Raw genomic sequence first — 20,483 nt, 5'->3', positions numbered from 1 at the left:
AAAAATTTGGCCATAAGTAGAGAGAGGAGAATCGGCCAGATAAAAACCTGAAGGCACCCACACCGGGTACCCGCAGACCAATTAACAGAATAATTAACTGAACTAACGTCTCTTTTAAATGACTCTTACAGCGTCAAGTGTTTTAATTAAACTCCCCTCGAGTTAACTTGTGCATTTAGAAAGCCCTGGAGGCACCTCTTACTCGGTGAAAGAGATGTTCACTGAATAGCTCTCGGCTAAGAGAGAGGATGTGCGTGTGCTCGTGTCTGCACCGCACACTTTGTGAGTGTGGTTGTCAACCCAGACTAAATTGGCTCTGAATTGTTGTCAGAAGTGTGAATAGCTATAAAAAAAAAAGGATTTTCTCCTTCGTACACTCGAAACTCATCTCCCCGCTAGCTCTGCACTTTATCTTGTTGCTGTCCAACGAGGCATGTAAGATCACTGATGGAGTTAAAGGAGGGATATGTAACAAAGCTCCCATACACCGCCAGTGCAGTGTACATAAGAAGTCTGCAAAAATAAGACGTATAATTAGAGATCCTAAATGACTAAGACGTTGTAGGAAGTAAAAAACTGGACATAAGAGAACAAGAAGTACTGTGTAAAATAACATGGCGTATACACTCCCAGAGTTGTGGGTTTGATTCCCACTTTGGATAAAAGTGTCTGCTAAATGGCATTAATATTCTTCTCTGTCATCTGGTGCATGGGGGTTTTAGGTGGCTGAATTGTCCATTGGGGTGACTCACTCTGGCAGCTTTACAGTATATCTAGATAAATAATTGGTTTCTAGCTGGACCAGGGCTGGAAATTTGTGATTTCAGTGGCAAGGCCATTTGGCCTTCAAGAGGTGCCCAATCTGCCAGGGCACCAAGGCCATTAACCAAAATAGCCAATTACATTGATTTGAAAACTGAAAGTTTAGAACATGAGATAAATAGGCTACTAGTTTCAAGGGCATATGAGGAAGTGTTTATGAAATAATCACCTTAACATTCTGTCAGAACATGGAAAAACATTAATCATAAGATGACAAAAAACATTCAGGTTTCAAACAATTAGGTTTATAGTTTCTAAATGTTGACTGCCTCCACTCAGGTTGCAAGGTGGGTGAGGTTGCAGTGCACTGGCCTTTCCTATCTTGTCTAACAGTGCCTCAAGTATGTCGACAGAATCCAGCCTTCAGCTGTTAATAATGACCCTACTTTAAATTTGTCAAACAAGACTGGTGTTTAGCCTCTATATATGCAGTACCAGTCAAAAGTTTGGACACACCTACTCATTCAAGTTTTTAATTTAAAACATATATTTTCTATATTGTAGAATAATAGTGAAGACATCAAAACTATGAAATAACACATGGAATCATGAAGTAACCAAAAAAGTGTTTATAAATATTTTATATTTGAGATTATTTAACGTAACCACCCTTTGCCTTGACAGCTTTGCACACTCTTGGCATTCTCTCAACTAGCTTCACTTGGAATGCTTTTCCAACAGTCTTGAAAGAGTACCCACATATGCTGAGCACTTGTTGGAAGATTTTCCTTCACTCTGCGGTCCAACTCATACCAAACCATCTCAATTGGGTTGCGGTCAGGTGATTGTGGAGGACAGGTCATCTGATGCAGCACTCCATCACTCTCCTTCTTGGTCAAATAGCCCTTACACATCCTTTTCCTGTTGAAAACAAATGATAGTCCCACTAAGCGCAAACCAGATGGGATGGCAGAATGCTGTGGAAGCCATGCTGTGGTAGCCATGCTGGTTAAATGTGCCTTGAATTCAAAATAAATCCATCACACCACCTCCTCCAGGCTTCACTGTGGAAACTTTCTTTCTTTCAGCTTTCTTTCATTGTCCAGTCATGTTAACAACACATGCTTGTTAATATGTCTTACTACATTTCGGAAGGATATTTTCCATCTCTGTCATATGAAAGAGCTCGCATTTGCAGTGCACTACCATTAAAATGGCATTTTAGAACATTTGTGTCACGGTCGTCCTCCTCTTCATCTGAAGAGGAGAGGCGAGAAGGATCGGAGGACCAAAATGCGGTGTGGTATGTGTTCATGATGAATATTTAATAAAAGAAAGCACTGAACACTGAATACAAACTATACAAAAACATTAAACAAATAACGACCGTGAAGCTATAAATGAGACCTGTGCTGACACAAGCAACTAACATAGACAATCACCCACAAACAAACAGTGAAACCCAGGCTACCTAAGTATGATTCTCAATCAGAGACAACTAATGACACCTGCCTCTGATTGAGAATCATACTAGGCCGAAACATAGAAATCCCCAAATCATAGAAAAACAAATATAGACTGCCCACCCCAACTCACGCCCTGACCATACTAAATAAATACAAAAACAAAGGAAATAAAGGTCAGAACGTGACAATTTGAGAGTATAGCCTTCCCATCTTGTGCGCATTGCTGCATTTATGTGAAGAAATAGCCTAATAGTTCATCAATATTTTAAGCTAGTCATGTTCTGTTGCATCAGCCTCATTGCTTGTACATTTTCATTTGTATTTGTATGTAGGCTATAATGGTTGTTTTCATTTGGGATCTGTCACGTCCCACAACTATCCCAGAGTATGTTTGAAATATTTTTTTCTCGTACAGAAGGACAAGTTGACCAATAGAAAAGGTTGACTTTTGTACTATTGGGGATTTTAGATTGACATACGCTAGTACTTTGTTGTTCGTTAGGCCTACTCATCATGTTGGCTTACGTGGTAAATGTGGACAGTTCTAATGTCTTCAACAAGCACCTCAGAATTCGATGCTGTTGCATCCCCGATGTGTCGGTCTTCTCTTGTAGCCTGCTTCAGGGATGCGATGCCTGTGAGAAGGACCCGATCACGTGACCGGTATTGGCTAATAAGAATTTAGATATCTGAGAGCGATTTGAGTGAGAGGCGTTTAGGAGCACAGTGATTGGCAGCCAGGAGAATTAACAGGTGTGCTTTTTTTTAAAAGTTAATTTGTGGAATTTCTTTCCTTCTTAACGTGTTTGAGCCTATCAGTTGTGTTGTGACAAGGTAGGGGTGGTATACAGAAGATAGCCCTATTTGTTAAAAGTCAATATTATGGCAAGAACAGCTCAAATAACCAAAGAGAAATGACAGGTCAGTCAATCCGAAACATTTCTAGCATTTTGAAAGTTTCTTCAAGTGCAGTCGCCAAAAACCATCAAGCGCTATGATGAAACTGTCTCTCACGATGATCGCCACAGGAAAGGAAGACCCAGAGTTACCTCTGCTACAGAGGATAAGTTCATTAGAGTTACCAGCCTCAGAAATTGCAGACCAAATAAATGCTTCACAGAGTTCAATTTAGATATCTGAGAGAGCGATATGAGTGAGAGACGCTTAGGAGAACGGTGATTGGCAGCCGTGAGAAGGGAGTTATTACATTCAGCCCAAGGGCACAATTGCCACTTTGGCAGCAAAGTATGTATCTTTTTTAGTGGGCATTACGGCCACACAAGGGGTCATCGACAGCCTTTGGCCGTCAGTGACGCCGGACCCAGAGCCATATATTTAGAGAGTTTAGACAACTTCTAGAACAGACGCCATTTTATTCTCAACATTTTGGTGATGTAACATTAAGATAGCACCTCCGACAGTTCCCTATGAAATGACCCACTGTAAACAAGCAAAACAGAGCAGTGAATTTAATAGACATTTTTATTGATTAGCATTCAGGATCATGTGTATCCAAGTATTTTCTGTGTTTATATATATATATATATATATATATATATATATATATATATACTATTGTAGTGTCAACAAATGGACATCTTCATTGGTTTAGAAAACGTTCAGAATAAACAGCACAACACGGAAGCGTCAGTTATCACTAAGCAATGGCTACGGAGGAGAATGTAGCGCTCTCGGAACGTTCAGACAGAAACTGCAATGTCCCAACTCTCTAAATATTTGGCTCTGGCTGGACCCTTCCTTCTAAAGGAAGAGGGATGACACTGTACTTTAAGGGTTAAGGCATACATAACCCTCATGTCACGAACACATACTGGATGAAGTCCTCTGTTGGCTGTCAAACCATCAAATGTTTGCCATCTTGATGAGGTCAGGTGACTGGTCAGCTGATGATGATAGGTCACCTGACTAGGAGGCCATCTTGATTCGGGACAAAGACATTCCTGGTAGGTTCACATTGAACAATTAATATCAACCTTTGTGGGAGTAGCAGTATCACCCATAACAACCTTCGTAACACATTTATTCAACATCATTCATAAGGAGTTTTGGGGGCCGGGGGGTCGAGGGTAGAGGTGGAATCATTTTGGATTCCTTTTAATGTAGATGGAGAGGGACAACACAAGTATCACTTGGTTTGTCAAGTTTACTCGATCAGTGGTTGGTATCAAAGAAAATGCCCCCAGAACATAAGCTATGACAAAGTTCTTTATCACGGTCGATTACAAACCTCTTATGACATAGCATTATCAATTTCAACATAGGCATCTCTTTTTTTCCCACCCACCTCATATTTCCAACAGTAATGTTAGTAACAAAAAAAATACGACAAACAAACAGATGGACTTAGACGGACGTAGAGATGTCAAAAGGACATTAGCTCAGTGGAGTGCTTTGTTTGGTGAGCCTAAAGAGTGCTCCTGTGTGCACTGTAGTTCGCCGTAGATCATTACAGGTCATCATAGTTCAAAGGTAATCATAGGTCACCATAGAGTATTATTGTTCAACATAGATCAACATTGTTCACCATCATCAATCTTCACTTATTGGTCACCATAGTTCACGGTTCAAGTTCCTGCTAAGGGTCCAACTGTCACCACCAGTCTCATTGAGCACAACACAACTATTCAGTCAGGAATAAGGACATAAGGACGCCGCTCACTGATGACAGGCACCATGGCATTCCCCCTAAACAGACACACGCACGTTAAAATCAAATCACTTGTTAAAAAGACTTTAAGGTGGTATAAAAGGAATTGCACATGAAAGACTAGATGTTGGACAGTGCTATTGGAGCAAAAGGAGAGGGGAGGAACGCAGTGAGTGAATATGGCAAGCGGAAGATGCAAGATACAGTACATTTAATGAACACAGGAGAGAAGAAATAAGGCAAGAATAGAATTAAAACCACCAAAATAATTGAATAAAAATGAAAACATGTTTTTTTCTTCCAGTTTATAATTGTTTTTCAGCCCTTGATCCAAGGCTCGACCCGATTTGCTAGTTCCATTCCCAGTCCACGTTGTCGGCTACGGGCGTTTAATTGTTTTCCGGTTCGTTTGAAATCAATGTTTGATTGATACTTTTCATCATAATCTGTGTGCACGGGGACGATGTAGTGGCAGCTGCAAGATTCCATAATTTACAGACCCACACACACACACACACACACACACACACACACACACACACACACACACACACACACACACACACACACACACACACACACACACACACACACACACACACACACACACACACACACACACACACACACACAACACACACAGACTCTCAGTGCAGCCTAAACACGACCACCCCCTTTCCCCCTGTTTTATCACTGATTCAGAGTCTATTTCTCTATTTTTATTTTCATCTTTCCCTTTCTTCTTCACTTCTGTTGGGAGTTTGAGAGCAGCTTGTCTGCCTCGGGGTACGTGGGGTACTTTACGGTCTCGATCTTCTCCTTGACTTTGTAGGACGGGTAGAGGCCGGTGCGGCCCATTTTACGGTTGACCCCTTTCGAGTAGCCATCCCAGTGGTTCCCCGCCACGCCGATGACGTCACCGGGCTCCAGGGGTATGTCTTCGGGGCTGCGGGGGTGGTGGGGGTAGATGGCGATCTGGTTGTGGGCGTTCTGACCACCGAAGTAGTAGATGTCGTCTAGCGAGTGGAAGAAGGAGGAGGCGTCCGGGTGCAGCGTCTGCATCATCTCGTAGGCCACGCGGCACACCTGGAACCAGAAAGAAGAGATACAGGAAACAGGAGGTATAAACAGGAAGTTGAGCTACAGAAAACAGTACGTAGAGATACAGGAAACAGGAAGTACAGATGCAGTTCCTTCAGAAAGTATTCACACCCCTTCACTTTGTTTTCCAAATGTTTGTTGTGTTATCAAATCAAATTTTAAAGGTCACATGCACATGGTTAGCAGATGTTAATGCAAGTGTAGAGCTTGTGCTTCTAGTTCCGACAGTGCAGTAATATCTAACAAGTAATCTAACAATTTCACAATGACTACCTTATACACACAAATGTAAGTGGATGCAATAAGAATATGTACATATACATATATGGGTGCACGATGGCCGTGCGGTATACGCAAGTTGCAATAGATGGTATAAAATACAGTATATACATATGAGATGAGTAATGTAGGATATGTAAACATTATTAAAGTGGCAATATTTAAAGTGACTAGTGATACCTTTTATTAAATCCATTTATTAAAGTGTCCAGTGATTTGAGTTTTGATGTTAAGTTTTGAGTTTTGACGTTGAGTGAGAGGTTCTTTTCCTGACACCGCACTCCGAGATTACCAACTTCTCGTCGTTGTTGGTAATCAAGCCTACCACTGTAGTGTCGTCTGCAAACTTGATGATTGAGTTGGAGGCGTGCATGGCAACGCAGTCATGGGTGAACAGGGAGTAGAGGAGAGGGCTGAGAACGCACCCTTGTGGGGCCCAGTGTTGATGATCAGCAGGGTGGAGATGTTGCTTCTTACCTTCACCACCTGGGGGCGACCCATCAGAAAGTCCAGGATCCAGTTGCACAGGATGGGGTCGAAACCCAGGATCTCAAGCTTAATGATGAATTTGGAGGGTACTATGGTGTTGAATGCTGAGCTGTAGTCATTGAACAGCATTCTTACATAAGTATTCCTCTTGTCCAGATGGGATAGGGCAGTGTGCGGTGTGATGGTGATTGCATCTTCTGTGGACCTATTGGGGTGGTAAGAAAATTGGAATGGATCTAGTGTATCAGGTAGGGTGGAGGTGATCCTTGACTCAATCTCTCAAAGCACTTCATGACGACAGAAGTGAGTGCTACGGGGCGATAGTCATTTAGTTCCGTTACCTTAGCATTCTTGGGAACAGGAACAATGGTGGCCTTCTTGAAGCATGTGGGAACAGCAGACTGGGATAGGGATTGATTGCATATGTCCATAAATAAACCAGCCAGCTGGTCTGCGCATGCTCTGAGGATGCGGCTAGTGATGCCGTTTGGGCCAGCAGCCTTGAGAGGGTTAACATGTTTAAACGTTTGACTCACGTCGGCCCTCGGAGAAGGAGAGCCCACAGTCTTTGGTAGCGGGCTGTGTCGGTGGCACTGTATTGCGTGCAAAGAAGTTGTTTAGTTTGTCTGGGAGCAAGACATCGATGTCCGCGACGGGGCTCGTTTTCTTTTTGTAATCCATGATTGTCTGTAGACCATGCCACATACGTCTCGTGTTTGAGCCGTCGAATTGCGACTCTACTTTGTCTCTATACTGACACTTTGCTTTTTTTGATTGCCTTGTGGAGGGAATAACTACACTGTTTGAATTCGGTCATGTTTCCAGTCTCCAAGCCATGATTAAATGTGGTGGTTCGCGCTTTCAGTGTTGCGCGAATGCTTCCATCAATCCACGGTTTCTGGTCATGGAAGGTTTTAATAGTCACAGTGGGTACAACGTCTCCTATGCACTTTCTTATAAAATTGCTCACAGAGTCAGCGTATACATCAATGTTATTGTCTGAGGCTAGCCAGAACTTATCCCAGTTCATGTGATCAAAGCAATCTTGAAGTGTGGAATCCAATTGGTCAGACCAGCATTGGATAGACCTAAGCACGGGCGCATCCTGTTTTAGTTTCTGCCTATAGGAAGGGTGAAACAAGATGGAGTTATGGTCAGATTTACTGAAGGCAGGGCGGGGGAGGGCCTTGTATTCATTGCGGAAGTAGTAGAGGTGTTCCACTTCCGGTGTTTTGCTCAAGCAGGTACTACAATGTGGTACTACAGGTACTATAATGTGCTGGTAGAATTTAGGGGTCCTTGTGATCAAATTATATTTACTAAAATCCCCAGCTACAATAAATGTATCCTCAGCATGTATGGTTTCCAGTTTACATAGAGTCCAGTGAAGTTCTTTCAGGACCGTTGAGGTATCTGCTTGGGGGGGTTCTATGTCAGGTGAAAAAAAGGACTTGAGTTCCTGCATGTTGTTATGATTACACCATGAGTCGTACACCCCTGCCCTTCTTCTTGCCAGAAAGATGTTTCTGTCGGTGCGACGCATGAAGAAACCCGGTGGATGTACTGACTCTGACAACGTATCCCGAGTGAGCAATGTTTCCGTGAAACAGAGCATGTTACAATCTCTGATGTCTCTCTGGAAGGCAACAAATTATTGTCCACCTGGTTGTCTAGACACTGGACATTGGCGAGTAAGAACCTCGGAAGCGCTGGATGGTTGCTCGCCTTCTAAGTCTGACCAGGAGGCTGCTCCGTCTGTCTCCCTTGCAACGACGAGGTTGTTTTGGGTCGGCCTCTTGGGATTAGATCCAATGTCCAGGGTGGAGGTCCGAACAAAGGATCCGCTTCGGGGAAGTCATATTGACCCGCTCTTATATCCAATAGTTCTTCCCGGCTGTATGTAATAACATTTAAGATTTTCTGGGCTAACAATGTAAGAAATAATACATGAAAGACAAACTACTGCATAGTTTCCTCAGGACTTGAAGCGAGGCAACCACCTCTATCGGCCCCAGCCTACACACAATACCCCATCATGTCAAAGTGGAAAAATTAAAAGTTGAAATGTCTTGAGTCAATAAGTATTCAACCCCTTTGCTATGGCAAGCCTAAAGAAGTTCAGGAGTAAACATTTGCTTAACAAGTCACATAAGAAGTTGCATGGACTCACTCTGTATGCAATAATAGTGTTTAACATGATTCATGGATGACTACCTCATCTCTTTACCACACACATAAAATGATCTTCATGGTCCCTCAGTCGAGCAGTGAATTTAAAACACAAATTCAACCCAAAACAAACAGTGTTTTTCCAATGCCTCGCAAAGAAGGCCACCTACACCCAGTAACTACAAAGACACATGCATCCTTTAACTCAGTTGACATAGAGGAAGACATCCCAAAATTCGGTCTTCTCCAAAAAATCATCTGTAGCGTCTGAATGGTTTGGCCTACAAACTCTATGGAAAGATGAGACTCTCACGAACACAATAGTGTCCTCCGTTTTGCTCTACGACCCCCACAAGTGTCTTGGGACTTGTCGGAAATCGATACAGCCGATTTGCCAACTTCTGTCTGTAGCGTCCGAACAATAATTTGACCCTTCTGTGAAAAGGTGAGACTATCACGAACACATACGTGTTGGTTGTTTTGAACAAGGACGCCCACAGGGCTCACAAGATTCGTCTGAAGGTCCCCTGTTACCGGTTGAAAAACAATGAATGGAAGTATATATGGAGACTGTTTAGTGACAAAAATAAGGGGTTAAATACATGTCAAAGAAATAGTCATTCTAAATCAAATAGCAAAATGAACAAGGGTATGTATGACCTTCTTAAAACAATTCCATATAAACTTAAAACGCAAAAAACAGAAACATACCTTTTTCAGGACCCTGTATTTCAAAGATAATTCGTAAAAATGCAAATAACAGATCTTCATTGTAAAGGGTTTATACACTGTTTCCCATGCTTGTTCAAAGAACCATAAACAATTAATGACCATGCACCTGTAGAACGGTCTTTAAGACACTAACAGCTTACAGACGGTAGGCAATTAAGGTCACAGTTATGAAAGCTTAAGACACTAAAGAGGCCTTTCTACTGACTCTGAAAAACACCAAAAGAAAGATGCCCAGGGTCCCTGCTCATCTGCATGAACATGCCTTAGGCATGCTGCGAGGAGGCATGAGGACTGCAGATGTGGCTAGGGCAATAAATTGCAATGTCAGCTGTCCGTCCTGTCTCCCTGTAGCGCTGTCTTAGGTGTCTCATAGTACGGCTATGAGACACCTAAGACAGCGCTACAGGGAGACAGGACGGACAGCTGATCATCCTCGTAGTGGCAGACCAGGTGTAACAACACCTGCACAGGATCGGTATATCTGAACATCACACCTGCAGGACAGGTACAGGATGGTAACAACAACTGCCCGAGTTACACCAGGAATGCATAATCTCTCCATCAGTGCTCAGACTGTCCGCAATAGGCTGACAGAGGCTGGACTGAAGGCTTGTAGGACTGCTGTAGGGCAGGTCCTCACCAGACATCACCGGCAACAACGTTGCCTATGGGCACAAACCCACGATCGCTGGACCAGACAGGACTGGCAAAAGGTGTCCTTCACTGACGAGTCGCAGTCAATCTCAATGCTGTGCATTACAGGGAAGACATCCTCCTCCCTCATGTGGTACCCTTCCTGCAGGCTCATCCTGACATGACCCTCCAGCATGACAATGCCACCAGCCATACTGATCATTCTGTGCGTTATTTCCTGCAAGACAGGATTGTCATTGTTCTGCCATACTGCCCAGATCTCAATCCCATTGAGCACGTCTGGGACCTTTTGGATCAGAGGGTGAGGGCTAGGGCCATTAATGTCCGGGAACTTGCCGGCGCCTTGGAGGAAGAGTGGGGGAACATCTCACAGCAAGAACTGGCAAATATGGTGCAGTCCATGAGGAGGAGATGCACTGCAGGACTTAATGCAGCTGGTGGCCAGACCAGAAACTGACTGTTACTTTTGATTTTGACCCCCCTTTGTTCAGGGCCCCAATTTTCCATTTATGTTAGTCACATGTCTGTGGAAATTGTTCAGTTTATGTCTCAGTTGTTGAATCTTGTTAGTTTGCTGAAAATAAACACAGTTGACAGTGAGAGAACGTTTCCATTTTTGCTGAGTTTAGCTTAGTAGAACCAATACAACACATTACGGAGTACCACTCTCCATATTTCCAAGTATAGTGGTAGCTGCATTATGTTATGGTTCTGCTTGTACTAGTTAAGGACTGGGGAGTTTAGAGCTAAGCACAGGCAACATCCTAGAGGAAAAGTCTGCTTTCTTTCAGACACTGGGAGCAGGACAACAAGTTGCTTCATTTTGACTTAAATCTACTTGAATATCTATGGCAAGACCTGAAAATGATTGTCTAGCAATGATCAACATACAATTTGACAGGGCTTGAAGAATTCTGAGAATAATAATGGGAAAATATTGCACAATCCAGGTGTGGAAAGCTCTTAGAGACTTACCCAGAAAGACTCACCGCTATAATTGCTGACAAAGGTCCCTCTACAAAGTATTGACTGAGGGGTGTGAATACTTATGTATTTAGATATTTCTGTATTTAAATTTCAATAAATTAGCAAGAAAAAAATAAACATGGTTTCACTATGTCATTGTGGGGTATTGAGTCTAGACAGGTGTGTTTCAATTTGTTTGATTTAATCCATTTTGAATTCAGGCTGTGACACAACCAAATATGGAATACTTTCTGAAGGCACTGTATAGGAAACAGAAGGTATAGATACAGGAAACAGGACATGTGACCAAGAAGCGTGAAGAATCATGGCAGCTTGCATGTTAGATTATAGTGCATTCAGAGAGTATTTACAGGCCCTTTGTCTTTTTCCACATTTTGTGACGTTACAGCCTTATTCTAAAACGTGTTAAATCAAACATTCCTCATCTATCTACACACAATCGCCCATAATGACAATGCAAAAACAGGTTTTCGGAAACGTTTGCAAATGTGTTAAAGCAAAAGAAAACAGAAACACATAAGTATTCGGACCCTTTGCTATGAGACTCGAAAATTGAGCTCAGGAGCATCCTGTTTCCATTGATCATCTGTAACGTCATTCGTTTGTTGAAGGAGAGTCGGACCGAAATGCAGCGTGGTGGTTACTCATGTCTTTAATGAAGGAAGAGCGATACATGAAATAACTATACAAATGCAAAACAACAAAACGGAACGTGAAACCTAATTACAGCCTTTAAATTTTTTTTTTTTAATAAAAAATAATTTATTATCTTCAATACCATTCATTCTTTACAACTCATAATTTACATACATACTCAAATAATGGCATTTTAATTAAACTAATTAAACTAAACATAAACCCCAAACAAAACCTCAGGGGAGCATCTTCCCTCCCCGTCACCCTACAAAATACCTTTCCCTATCTCGCCCGTCCCTAATCTATCCTCTTACAAATCTAAATGACACCCAGCCCTAAACCCCCCTTCCACCTCTCCCGAGCAGCATGCTGCCCCCACTTCCTCTCCTCCCTCTTCATCCTCCCCCTCAAATCTCCTTCCACTCTCCTCACTATCCCTTCCACCCCCAATCTCTCCCTGTCTTCACCATGTTCTGCCTTGCTTCCCTCAGCCCCGTTTAAAGAGACTCATGAGAAGCCAGAGCAGAAACCTGTCCCTATCCGTCCCTCTCGCTCTCCCTACACCCCTCTCTAACCTGGCCCACGTCAATACAAAATCCCCCTTTACCAAACCTAACAACACCCGTGCCCTAGCCCATACTACTCCGGCAAAGGCACAGTCCCAAAAGACATGGCGCACAGTCTCCTCCCTGCCACAAGAGGATCTTGGACAGGTGGGGGATTGCACCAAACTATACCGGTACAAGATGGAACGTACCGGCAAACACTTATGAAGGCTCAACCAATTCAGGTCCTTGAGCCTGTTGTACAGACCCCGCGCTTCCACTCCCTCCCAGACCACTTCCGAGATGCCCACTACAGGCGCCGGACTCGCTGCCTTTCTGACCTCCTCGTACAGGTGCCTGTGATCTAAACCTACTCGGGCAACTTCAACCTCAGGGTGCGCACGCAGCCACTTGGCCGCATGACCAAAGTGCCACGGCAGCTGTTCCGCCCGAGGACCCGTGTTAGACCACACCATTATGCTTCTCGCCTGATACGAGAAAAACACCCGCAGGAGGTAACCGGACGGGTGTATCACTGGCTGAGCAAGCTCCGTTAACAAGAAAGAAACAAAAATTGTGTCCAGCTTGAGGGGGAAATGTGGTACCTGGCGACCCACTCGCACCTGCCACTCCACATAAACTGAAACACAAGCCTCACTAGAGGCCTCCTCAGACAAGCCGGCAATGGGTAGATGTATGCCAAATACAAAAGAGACAGCAACACATCCACCTTTAGGACCAGGACTTTGCCCATAAAAGACAAATACCTAGCCTTCCACATTGCTAGCTTCCTCTGTACCACTGCGATTCACATGTTCCAGTTTAGCGTCGCTGAGCCGGAGGTCTCAAAATGGACCCCGAGAATCCTCAGGGCCCCCTCACAGAGAGATAACCCCCCAGGCACATCCGTTCTACCGCGCCATCTTCCGAAAAACTTGACGGAAGACTTTGCATGGTTTAGAACTGCTCCCGACGCTCAGGTGAAATCCCCAAAGATGGCAAGGGACCTTGTCAGGCAGGAGTCCTTGCACAACAGCAAGGAAGTGTCGTCGGCGTACTGCGTCATCTTAACACGCAGCCCACCACTTCCAGGGATCAGCAAGCCTTCCACCCCTGTGTCTGCCCTAATGGCAGCCCCCAGAGGCACCATGTACAGAACGAAGAGGAGAGCCACGAGTGGGCGCCCCTGCCTGACCCCAGAGGAGAGGTCAAAAACGTCACCCAAGTGACTATTTACACTAACTCGGCACCCCGCTCCGACATATAATGTACGAATCCATCCTATAAACTTCTCCCCAAATCCTAATCGACCTAACACTCTGAATAAAAATGATCTATTCACGCGATCGAAGGCTTTCGCCTGATCTAGCTGCTACCATTAAAGGCAGTCCTCTATCTTCAACCCAAGCGATGGAGTCCCTGATTAACTGTAGGTTCCATCTAATAGAGCGGCCCTCTACCCCGCACGTCTGATCCTCATGAACGACGTAGGGAAGGGCTGTGCGCAACCGGTCTGCTAAAACCTTTGCAAGTAGCTTGTAATCTACACACAGCATGGTCAATGGCCGCCAGTTGCCAAGGTCTGTTACTTCCCCCTTCTTATATAAAAGTGACAGCACACCAACAGCCATTGATCCCCCCGGGACCCCCGTCTCAAGGATGGCCTTCAAGACTTCGAGGGCCACTGGTCCAAGTATACCCCAAAACTTGAGATAAAACTCAGCCGGCAGCCCATCCATCCCAGGCACCTTCCCTTTTCCCATCCTCCTAAGAGCGCTCTCAACCTCTTCTAGTGAGATCTGGGCCTCCTTCACTTCTCTAATGTCCTCCGGCAACCGCCTGGACAAGTGTTTTAAAAACACATTTCCCTGCTCTACATCTATTTCCCTTTCCTTAAATAAACCTTGGAAATGATCAGTTGTCACCCTGACCATATCCTCTGGTTCTCTAACTATACTACCATTTTCTTCCCTAACACCATGCATTACCTTCCTACTCTGTCTGGCCCTAACCAACTTAAAGAACATAGCAGAACAAGTCTCATTATGTTCTAGAAAGCCACTATGCGCATGCTCCAGGAAAGCTCGAGCCTTCCGCTCCTGCAACTCCCTGAGCTGCGCCTTTAGGGTTGCGGATCTCTCCCAGTCAAACGACCCGCCGAGGTTGCCTGCCTCGTATTCGAGTTCAATTAACCTTTGGATACGATCCACCTCCCTCCTCTCCTCCATTGTTTTCCTCTTGCAATACCCTATTATAAAAGCCCTAATCCCCACCTTAACTAATTCCCACCACTCTAACACCCCCTCGCACATGGACCGGAGGCCCTCAAGCCTCCAAAAGAAACCATAAAACCTGTCAACAAAAGCCTGCTCCTCCAGCACATCCCGATCTAGCTTCCAGTACCCTCTACCAAAGAGGCAGACTGGCGACCCCACCTGCAGGAGCACCCCGTCGTGATCCGAAAAGAAAACAGGCAACAGCCGCCCAGACAACTTACCCAAAGACCTGGGTACAAAAATATAGTCGAGCCTCCGTTCAACCCCCTTGGAGTTGCGCCATGTAGGACCGTCCATTTTCGGAGTAGTGTGCAGACCACCATCTACCAGACCATTGCAAGCCATTAGCCTGGCAATGGTGCCTGCACTGCTATCCCCCCCTCTTCCTAAATCTGTATTAAAATCCCCCCCCTATCACTAATTTCCTATTTGTGACACACAGGGGCGTCAGACAGTCCACCATCTCCCTCCTGTCTGCCACCACCTGTGGCCCATACACCACCACTAATTTAAATTTACAATCCCTTATCGAGACATCCACCCCTATAACCCTCCCCTGCATTACCACAAAAGAATCCTCCACAACCCAGAGGTTTCTCCCACCCCCATCACTCTCTTGGCCATCCTCTCCCTGTCACTGTCGGCCAATCGCACCCTCCTCTTCATTCTCTTCTTTGGTGATGACGGCAGTGGAGAGATACCACCCCCCCGCCAGCTCCTCCACCATACCCCTCATCTCTTCCACCAGGGCACTTTCCCCCCAGTCCACTTGCTCTTCCACCGTCTCCTTCTCCACCACTCCTCCCTCGCTTTCTTCTCTCTCATGCTCCTCCACTCGGGTGCCTTCTTCCGCCGCTTTTCCTGGTTCTCCTACTCCCGTGCCTTCCGTTTCCTTCTCTCTTCCATCCGCCACTTCTTGCTCCTCCTCCTTCCTTGTGGCCTTCCCCTCTGGACCTGTACTCTGGTCATGAGGCGTTCTTCCTTCCCCTCCTCTTCTTCCCCCATCCCCTGCCCCTGCTCCCCCCCAGCCGCAGACGCATATGACCTCTGACGGGCCGGACACCCCCGCCACAGGTGTGCTGACGAGCCACACCCATGGCACGTCTTAGGCTTGTCACAATCCCTCACCTCGTGTTCCTCAGATCCACAAAATCTGCATTTTCTTGTACTGCACGAGGCGAATATGTGACCGTAGGCCATACAGCGCCTGCAAAATGGGGGCTGACGTGCATAAAACAATGTCCCCCTGTCAGCCCCTAGGGAGAACATAGCAGGAGGATGGAGGTAGCCACCATGTCCCTTTGGGTCCTCTCTGAGGAGGGCCTGGAAGCCTCTCCTCCCATTCCAAAACCCAAGGGAGTCTTTGAGGTGCCTTGCTGAGGAGACGTTATCCATGTATCTCCCCAGAAAAGCCCTCACCTCTTCGTCCTTAACGTAAGGGTTGTAAATGCTGACAGTTACAACCCTAAAGTTATTCTTCGCCAAGCTTGTTATTTCATAGTGGCACATCGGCCTCTCACCTCCCACTGCTCTTGCCCTTCTCAGGATATCATCGTGTTTTTCCTCTGTATATAGTGCCACGTCGTATGCTCCCTCCAATGAGTTGCCTTGGAAACAAAACACTTCCTTCACCGTCAGCTTTAGAATCCCCATCAATATTATCCTTCCAAAATATTCCTGTCCTAAAGGCTCCAACTCCTTTTTCTTCCAAGCAAACCGAATCGTGTTGGCCAGCCCAATCCCAGGGACCGACCGTGTTGATGTATTTAGCACCATCTCCGCAAGGAGAATGGCGCTCGTTCTCTTCTTCCAAAACAAGTAAAAAAGAAAAACCAAAGTGACCGAGCCTATCTGGTGAAACTACACAGAGACAGGAACAATCACCCACGAAATACAAAGCGAAACCAGGCTACCTAAATACGGTTCCCAATCAGAGACAACGAGAATCACCTGACTCTGATTGAGAACCGCCTCAGGCAGCCAAGCCTATACAACACCCCAAATCAGCCGTGATCCCAAATACTACAAACCCCAATACGAAAATACAATAACATAAACCCATGTCACACCCTGGCCTGACCAAATATATAACGAAAACACTAAATACAATGACCAAGGCATGACATCATCCTTGAGATGTTTTCTAGAACTTTATTGGAGTCTACCTGTGGTAAAATCAATTGATTGGACATGATTTGGAAAGGCACTGTCTATATAAGGTACCACAGTTGGCAGTGCTTGTCAGAGCAAAAACAAGGCCACGAGGTCGAATTAATTGTCCGTAGAGCTCTGAGACAGGATTGTGTCGAGGCACAGATCTGGGGAAGGGTAACAAAACATTTCTGCAGCATTGAATGACCCCTAGAACACAGTAGCCTCCATCATTCTTAAATGGAAGAAGTTTGGAACCACCAAGACTCTTCCTAGAGCTGGCCGCCCAGCCAAACTCTGCTTGGAGTTTGCCAAAAGGCACCTAAAGGACTCCCAGACCACGAGAAACAAGATTCTCTGGTCTGATGAAACCAAAATTAAACTCTTTGGCCTGAATGCCAAGTGTCACGTCTGGAGGAAACCTGGCACCATGCCTACGGTGAAGCATGGTGGTGGCAGCATCACGCCGTGGGGATGTTTTTCAGTGTCAGGGACTAGGAGACTAGTCAGGATGGAGGGAAAGATGAACGGAGAAAAGTACAGAGAGATCCTTGATGAAGACCTGCTCCAGAGCGCTCAGGACCTCAGATTGTTGCGAAGGTTCATCGTCCAACAGGATAACGACCCTAAGCACACAGCCAAGACAGGTAAATGCAATTTTCTGAATGTCCTTGAGTGGCCCAGCCAGAGCCCGGACTTGAACCAGATCGAACATCCCTGGAGAGACCTGAAAATAGCTGTGCAGTGACGCTCCCCATCCAACCTGACAGAGCCTGAGAGGATCTGCAGAGAAGAATGGGAGAGACTCTCCAAATCAAATCAAATCTAAGTTTATTTGTCACATGCGCCGAATACAACAGGTGTAGTAGACCTTGCAGTGAAATGCTTACTTACAGGCTCCAACCAACAGTGCAAAAAAGGTATTAGGTGAAATAAAAACAACAGTAAAAAGACAATGAAAAATAACAGTATCGAGGCTATATACAGTAGCGAGGCTATAACAGTAGCGAGGCTACATACAGGCACCGGTTCGTCGGGCTGATTGAGGTAGTATGTACATGTAGATATGGTTAAAGTACCTATGCATATATGATGAACAGAGAGTATCAGTAGCGTAACAGATGGGGTAGCGGGACACAATGCAGATAGCCCGGTTAGCCAATGTGCAAATACAGGTGTGCCAAGCTTGTAGCGTCATACCCAAGAAGACTCAAGGCTGTAATCACTGCCAAAGGTGCTTCAACAAAGTACTGAGGAAAGGGTCTGAATACATACTGTATGTAAATGTAATATTTCAGTTTTGTATATATTTTTTTTTTTTAATTTGCCAATATTTCTTAAAACCTGCATTTGCTTTGTCATTATGAGGTTTTGTGTGTAGATTGATGAGGGATAAAAACGATTTAATCAATTTTATAATAAGGCAGTAACGTAACAAAATGTTAAATTAGCCAAGGGGTCTGAATACATTCCGAATGCACTGTACATTATGTGGATTTGACTATTTAGATTTGTTCAGATGAAAAAGTTACCTTGTCCCAGATCTATTTGTGGTCTTGCCATCTCCTATGGTCATTGTTTAACATGACAATGACAGTAGTAGTAGGCTATTCAGGTTTGTAACCGTATAGATCAGTGAATTATATACCTTATATTCCCTTAAAGGTTGTTGTGTTGGCTATGGCAGGGGTTCTCAAACCTTTTGGGACTGAGGACCTCTTTTGTGAAAGCAAATTCATCAAGGACCCCTCATAATCATACAAATAGCATAACATTTACTATGACTTCAGTGCATGGCTGTAAGAATCAAGTCCCGGGCCTTGGGATGAAACATTTTAAAGGCTCGCCTCATTGCATCGGAGAGAATTAATTCAATTTTCAAGCTAATTTCCTGCGAATTTACTCATTCTACCATGAGGCAGAGAGAAAACATTGCAGTTTTAAAGCTTAAATTACAGTGCGCTTATGTAAAAAAAAAAAAAAAAAAAAAAGTTGAAAAATGTATAATTGGCGGAGTACTGAGGATACCAATATCCCTGGGAGCCTCCCAGGCCCATGTTGCTCATGATTAAGAATATAAATTGTACATGAATAATATTACATTGTATTGCATTACACCCTCTAAACATATTCCACAGATCCCTTGGCCATAATTTGTTTAATCTGTTACTGTTAGTAATATTCATAAAAATAATATGTATCTGTGTGTGTGTATATATATATATATATATATTTCTTTTTTGTTGCTTTAGCCAAGGACACCCTGTAGTACCTTCGCAGACACCCCACTTTTGAGAACGCCTGGGATGTGGTACACCTACCTGTGAGGAGAAGGTGCAGACCAGGAAGTCGGTCTGGGACAGGAAGTGTATGTCTAGGATGACTCCTCTCAGAGAGTTCTCGGTGTAGCGGTTGTGAAGGCCGGCTGACCACGAGATGGAGTTATCACTGATGAACTCATAGTCAGTGTACCTGTAGGACACACATACGATTACCCACATGGGCTTCTGCATACAAACAGATACACAATGGCCGTGTCTGAATACCCAAACTTGCGTTCTAAATAGTAGGCATTTTGGCTATGCAAAAACGTGATGTTTTATGTGAAATTTTGAAAATGAAGTATGCTTTGATGTCATACTCAAGTAGAATTTTCAACTAGTAGAATTTGCTGCAAACTATTGAGGAGGAGAGTGATCTTTTCAGATCCAAGTGTGTTGGACAACAACTGATTACCAAAAAGGTTGATCGTTTTTGCTTACTGCAATACATTTTTTATTAAACAGTATGTTTTATCTAGTACAATTAGTATACAGTATGCAGTTTTAGTAAGTAGTAGGCAAGAAAGATTTCGGAAACGGCCAATCATACACACACAGTTGTGGCCAGTGATCAGCCACATTGTTTTGGTCACTGCTCGGGTGTTTACTTGTTTGCTTGTTCCCTTTTGGATCGCAACAAAATGTGGATTTCACCCAGAACGGCTAATGAATATTAGGGACACAGTACCGGCTGGTATTTGTCCTGAAATTCTGTCATCATCCAACAATATACTACTGAAGACTACCCCGATGTTGAGTCAGACTTTAAACCGAGGTTATGGGACTGTCGGACAGAGACACATGGGGAGGAGAAGCTGGGACTCATGCCTTTCAGAAGGTGCCCTTTGTCCGTCATCTCCCTCTCCAATGTGCGTTCACTCGCCAACAAATCCGACCAGCTACAACTTCTGATGATGAGAAAAAAAGGACTTCTCTCTCACCTCTGCTTTCTTTTTTTTATGGTTAAATGCCTCTATTCCCGACACCGCCGTGGATCTAGCCGGCTTCCAGCTGAACTGGGCTGATCCCGGAGCAGTCCAGTAAATTCAAAGATGGTGTGTGTTTCCCTATTCTGTCTAAAGCATGCTCTCCAGAGTCTACATCAAGAGTCTACGCCGAGCACCTGTGTGCACACACATTACAACAGCTGCAGGCTGATCAGATCACAGAGGTGGACAATAAATATCCGGATTCTACTTTGACCATCATGGGGAATTTTAACCACACCAGCCTACAACAGGAACTTC

At 44.6% G+C, this 20,483-nt stretch overlaps 1 protein-coding gene across 3 annotated transcripts in view; it reads right to left on the bottom strand.

The window, feature by feature from the left end:
• Positions 1-2,061: 2,061 nt before the first annotated feature.
• Positions 2,062-20,483, bottom strand: part of LOC118397716 (alpha-(1,6)-fucosyltransferase-like) — a 154,969-nt gene continuing 136,547 nt past the window's right edge. For all 3 annotated transcript variants that reach the window (XM_052470806.1, XM_052470807.1, XM_052470808.1), the window contains 2 exons: positions 19,237-19,387; positions 2,062-5,982 (listed from right to left, as the gene is read on the bottom strand). In XM_052470806.1, the coding sequence (XP_052326766.1) occupies positions 5,641-5,982; positions 19,237-19,387 (493 nt within the window). In that variant the 3' untranslated portion in view covers positions 2,062-5,640. The remainder of the gene's footprint in view (positions 5,983-19,236; positions 19,388-20,483) is intronic.

This window comes from Oncorhynchus keta, chromosome 19 (genome assembly GCF_023373465.1).
Source record: "Oncorhynchus keta strain PuntledgeMale-10-30-2019 chromosome 19, Oket_V2, whole genome shotgun sequence".
NCBI lineage: Eukaryota > Metazoa > Chordata > Actinopteri > Salmoniformes > Salmonidae > Oncorhynchus > Oncorhynchus keta.
This window is presented reverse-complemented; position numbering and strand designations above follow the sequence as displayed.